General features: G+C 39.5%; 1 protein-coding gene across 1 annotated transcript in view; it reads right to left on the bottom strand.

Moving 5' to 3' along the window:
- Window positions 1-1930: 1930 nt before the first annotated feature.
- Window positions 1931-5770, bottom strand: part of TMEM200C (transmembrane protein 200C) — a 4863-nt gene continuing 1023 nt past the window's right edge. Inside the window, exon 2 of the mRNA XM_019518797.1 lies at window positions 1931-1952. Coding sequence (XP_019374342.1) covers window positions 1931-1952 — 22 coding nt within the window. The remainder of the gene's footprint in view (window positions 1953-5770) is intronic.

Here is a 5770-nt window from a genome sequence, read left to right as displayed (position 1 = left end):
GGACAGACCGCTCCGTGCAGAGGATGCTCTCCTGGGTGAGAGGCAGGGAATGGAAGAGAACAAAAAGCCAAAGGGGAAGATTCTTGTGGATCAAAGTCTGTGATTTTTTTTTTTTTTTAAATGTCTCAAATGTTATGTTCTTAACCTGAAAGTAATTTAAATGGCCTAATTTGCTTTGTGAATTGTGTACTTTAAAAATTGGGCCAACTCTAAAACTTTCTTCCTTAGTGCCCAAGCAGTGAAACTTTTTTTGAAAACCTTAGTGTGGAAATATATGCCTTGATAACTTAATTTACTTGAAATATTTAGAAGCTACAATGATAGGAACACTTTACATAATAAATAAGAGAACCTAAAGAGAGAGAGAAGTGGGCAAACCCCTCAAGTCATTTTTAATGACTAAAATAAAATATTAAATACAATATTGAAATGACTTTTGCTGGTTTTGTGTCCCTTTAGGTTTTTTCCCATCATTTGCTGCGATTTTGTCAAAAATTGTGGATTATAAAAGACTATTCACAAAAATTTGAATCTGAAATGTGTATATGAATACTATAGTGCCCTTGTACCTGTCACACCCTCTCCCATCAAATCATTTCTAGTGACGTTGCTCTTCATGCCCTCAAATCCTCAGTGCCTCCTTCTCCACTTGGTTTTTCCCATGACTCTTTTGGCTTGTCTCCTACCCCTGGACTGCATGATTTGTCTCCTTGCTTCTGTCATTGTAGCCTTCTTCTCTTCTGCTACCTGGCCCTTATTGTGAGAGATTTATAAATATGCTTAGATGTTACTGTGTTAACATTTTCAAAATTAGTAAATTGAAAGAAGTGTAGTTTGTTAGTAAATTACACACACACGTGCACACACACAAACACACTTTTTAAATGCAGTTTCTTTTCTGTCATTGAGAAAAGAAACTGAGACCCTTATTTATCCCGTCAGAGATTTTTGTCTGCAAATGCTGCATTTTGCTCAGTCTGTGGGCCCAAATTGTTGAGTCATTATTAGTAGACAAAAAACAATTACATAGGCTAGATAAAGTCTTTTGATGATTGCTTTTGACAATTTTGAAGAAGTCAGAAAGAAAATCAATTTATTTTGAAGAGAAAGTTTGTAAATAATGAGTTGTGTTGACATTTACAGAGTGCTCTCCCTCACTTATTTTTTAAGATGTTAATTGTCAGCCATTACTGAGAACTATTATATATTTTTGACATGCGCCTAGCAAGGTCTAATTTTTATCTTTGTTCTAATTTGGTATGCCTGGAGCCTGGGGTATTTTCTTTTCTCTTTTTCATGTTGAAACTGAAATAAATAGGGACTTGAATGAGTCAAAAAGGTACTAGTGAAAGATGTTAATTGGTGATCTGGTTAAGATGCAAATAATGTTAAGGACAACACTAATTTGTATTCATTTTACTATAATTATAAAAGCATAAGTTTTTACTAACATAAGGAGGTTATTTCTATATTAAAAACTAACCTTTGCAGTGAAAATACATTGCATTGTTTATTATAGACTTGTCTAACAAGAAAAAAAATGTTAATAAAAGTTCTCATTCATACCATAATAATCTCTGGTCTTAACTCAGTAGATTATCAATAATGAACCTGCATATTATGCCCTGTTTAATTGTTTTTATGCAAAGATTCTTGTTTGTGTGTGGAGGGTTTTTTAAGTTACCCATTGCTTCCCTTTCTGTGCTGGTTATTACAAACACAGATTCTGTGTCATGGAGTGTAGGGATGAAAAGGGACTGCTTATATTACCAGTAAGTTGGTCGATGGTTGTACACAGGCTATGACTCACTGTTTGTGGGTATGGTGTGTAGAGAATGTTCTAACCAAACCACAATGTAGAACAGTTTAAATAAAGCCCGCATGTTGTCTTCCACAGTACAGCAGATGTGCGCTGTATTAACAGTTTTACTTAGAAATCAGATGGCTTATAGCTGTGATTGAAAAGAAAAAAAAAGAAAAGTAGGTAAAACAAAACAAACACCCATAATGTAAATAAGTCATCCATTAAATTAATTTATATACTGAATATCTTCTCGAAGGCTGAAACATAATGTAAAAGGCTTCAAAACCTATAGTGTTCATGTCTGTCTGTATACACTTCAGCTGTTAATGTCAGTCCCCAATACATTTACCCTCCTGCAGTTATCTTCTTTATATCAAACCCACAGGCTTTCTGAAGTTAAAAAGGTATGGATATGAAGTACTATGAAGTCTTCTTTGCATTTAAGTAACTGAATAACTAGTTTCTGTCTTGCAGATTAACTGAAAACAAAAACCTGCATTCTAAGCAGCTGCGCTTTTGTGAGCGATCTGTCCTAGGAGTTGAGGCAGACACCAAATTATTCCTGAGAACTTTTCTATATAACAGTTGGGGCAACTGGTCTTTGTGGGCCTCTTTCTCTTTCCAGTTCAGTAGATGCATTTGAGATGCACATATTTTGAAAATACCATAATGTATTCAAGAAAGAGAGAGAGGTGGTTAGCCATGTTAGTTTGAGGTCAGTCAGAAGGCAGGGTAAATATGAGATGGGCAATATTATGGGACCATACTGCCAAAGCCTGTGGAAGAAATAGTTGGTTGCAAGGTACGGAGGAAGAGGCTGGAAGGAGAAGTGGGATGTCCAGTCTGGGAGGAGGCAGGTTTGGAAAAGGACAAGGGTAAGGGAGAAGCCAAAATAAATCAAATTAGGCCTTGAAGGTCAGTAGAAGGATTGGATCTAGGTGCAGTTTCAGGAAGGAAGCTGAGAGCCAAAGAGGGCAAACTCTTAGAGAAGAGAATGTACAAAGAAGTGATACCTGTTTGTTTGGTTGGTTTTTTTTAACACTGGAATGGATTAGGTTATCCATATTGAGCTGCACCAAGTACATTTTGGCACTAATGAAGTAAATGTTCAAATAAGAACCTTGTCACTCAAATGAACTTACTCCTCCCACCCCACCTGAAAAAAGAAACATGTAACCTAAATTTCTATAGAAAACTAAAATGCTCAGGTAGGAATTCTAAAAAACTCTACATACTGAGGCTATTTTGAAGCTATTAGGTCAAGCAATGAGGGAACAGTTTTAAAAGGAACAGTGCATAAATAAAGATTATATGGTTAATTGGCATTGACAATAGGAGAGACTCTGCCTATACCTTGCAATTGCAGAAAAAAAAAGAAAAGTGCATTCCCTAGAATTCATACTTTAGAGCCTCAAGATGGCAGTCTGTTGTTTGATATCTTTTAAAATTATTTTTTCTATTCTGTAAGCATTTTTGCAGGATTACATTTTATGCTTAATTCTCATGGTCTGTATGTTGAGTATTACAATGTATTGTAATCTAATTACATACCAATATAATTAACAGGTATTAAATAACAGCCTATTATAAAAGCTTTCACAGAAAAAGGCCAATTTATTATCTACATCTATTTTAACTTTAATTATTCTACATTAACAAAATAAATGTCCTATCCATATTAAATATATATTTGATATAATATCACATAATAGCAAATTATCTTAATACTTAGATGTCTTTTTATGGTCAAGCAAGTAATCGCATGTCTTAAGTATGAAAAATAAATGTCTCCCAATTATCAAAATGCTGATTTATTCACCAATTATCTGACATTCAGAAATGCTTCCTCACTTATTCAAGGAAAAATCCTTTTCCCCATCAGAAGCCATGACAAAATCCCATTGACTTCAATGGAAGCCATGATTTCTCCCTCAGAAATGTAATACTTTGAATAATATGCTTGAAGTTAAGTGCAAGGTTTGAGCCTGAATTGCAGAAAAAAAGCCTCTAAGCAACTGTTTTAAAAGAAAGTAAGATTCAGAAATAACAGGCTACCATTAAAGACTAATATGTTACTCATGGAAAATATAATTGTATTAGAAGGTAAAACCGCAATCAACTTTTCTCTTTAGAATGTCAAAATCTCAGATTCTTCAATTGTCAAAATTGTAGCTAGAAAAGTTAAAAAGAGACAATCTGCTGGCTGACTTGAAGCAGAGTTTGCTCAGAGTATCCATGTTTCCAGCATACTGCTAAATCATCATTACTCTGGGAAGAACAGAAACAGACCTTTGTTCTGAAACCTTGTCTCTAATTTTTAAAACTTGGAAAACCAAAATTGTCTTTGGTTTGTCATTTATGGAGGGAGAGGCAGGGGAGGAAAAAACTGTTTAAAGAAGATATTTTTATTTGTAAACATTTTATTAAAAAAAAAAACCTGTTTAATGTTATTAGTCAATACATGTGTAATAATACTTAATAAAGTGTCATGTATTAATAGGTATTTTGGATTTAGGAATGTAACAGTTGAATTTGGATTATCGGAGCTCTTTCCTGCTCCAGTCTCTCCTCAGTCGTCATACTCCAGAATCTAAACAAGTGTGGCTGTTTTCAAGTTACATTGGTGGGTAAGGCCCTGCAAACTTTTGGAGTGATCAAACAAGCAAACAAACAAAAGAGAGAGACAGAAAGATTAGCTTTTACTGAGCTAGCTACCGTGTTGCTCTGGAGCTGGAGAAAGAGCTCATGGTTTCCAAATGGCTAGTGGCAAATCAGCAGCAGAGAGAACCAAAGGAGTGGAGAGGGCACTTGGCAATGATCATAATAATAATAATTTTAAAAAGTATATAAAGTGCACAGTCAATTTGTCCAAAATGTGTATTTGTTTCTTCCCAAGGATTTACTGGATTGGTTGCTGGATGTTTAATAGAATTTGGCTTGCAGGGATCATACAATCACAAGGGGACAGAAAAGACATTGCTTTTTCTCTCTCTCTCTCCTGGCCTCCTCTACAGGAATTTCTTGAAAGCAATTCAAGCCTAACCTATTGCAGCTCTTTGGCTATTGACCGGGTTTCCCACGTCCACAAGGAAAGAGTGGGGGTAGGAATAATCAAGGGAAGGGGGGTGTTCTGGTGCCTTCTCTCTCCCTTTAAATGCCAGTGCTTTCCAGCTCCCCATCCTCCAGTCCTAGAGGTGCGTGGGATCTGGAGATCATGAAAAGTTTCTCTTTGTTGGTATATTGTCTCTGTGTTGGTGGAGGGGACTCGGCAGTCTGAGGTGGGCTGGGCACCTCCTGGGGCCCTGTCTCCACACTGGGGTCCCCCTCACAGTCTAGGGTTTTACTGGCTGGGGTGTTGGCAAGAGACTCCAAGGAGGTGCCTGCCTCCTCCAGGTGGCTGTAGCCCTTATTGCTGCTGGAAGGCTCAGAGGGGGGAGACCCCCCCCGCATGGCAGGGGGGCTGAGGTCAGGGGAGCTCCCCACCTCAGGGGATGGGGAGGGGCTGGAAGAAGCCTGTGGCAGACAGTCCTGTTCCTGGCGGCGGGGCAGGAGCTCAGGGGATGGCACTCCCCGGGCGTCAGGCAGGCAGCTGGTGCTCTGGCGCCTCAGCACCCTCAGTGGGCGGCTGGCCTGGGCCAGCGCCAGCCCCTGGCAGCCACGGAGGTCAGTCAGGCTCTGTTCAAGCTCACCCCTTGGTGGCTGCCAGTCCCCCTCGCCCTGCGCTAGGGGCAGCAGCGTAAAGGCGCTCAGTGTGGACCCCACAAGGGAGCCTGCCATGCTGTCCGGTGGCTCGCAGGAAATGCTGTATACTGCTTCAGCCAGGCTGGGTGGCGGCGGTGGGGGGCCGGGGCTGGAGGGGCGGCGGACAGGGGGCCAGGCACCGCGGGGTGCTGCGTAGCTGACAAAGCCATTGAGTGGTGTTGGGGCGGCAGGTGGGGCAACAACAGTGCCAGCAACCTCCTTGGC

This window comes from Gavialis gangeticus, unplaced genomic scaffold (assembly GCF_001723915.1).
Source record: "Gavialis gangeticus isolate Ggan-Ray unplaced genomic scaffold, GavGan_comp1, whole genome shotgun sequence".
Classification (NCBI taxonomy): Eukaryota; Metazoa; Chordata; order Crocodylia; family Gavialidae; genus Gavialis; species Gavialis gangeticus.
The sequence above is the reverse complement of the archived record's forward strand: the minus strand, read 5'-3'. Positions and strand labels throughout refer to the sequence as shown.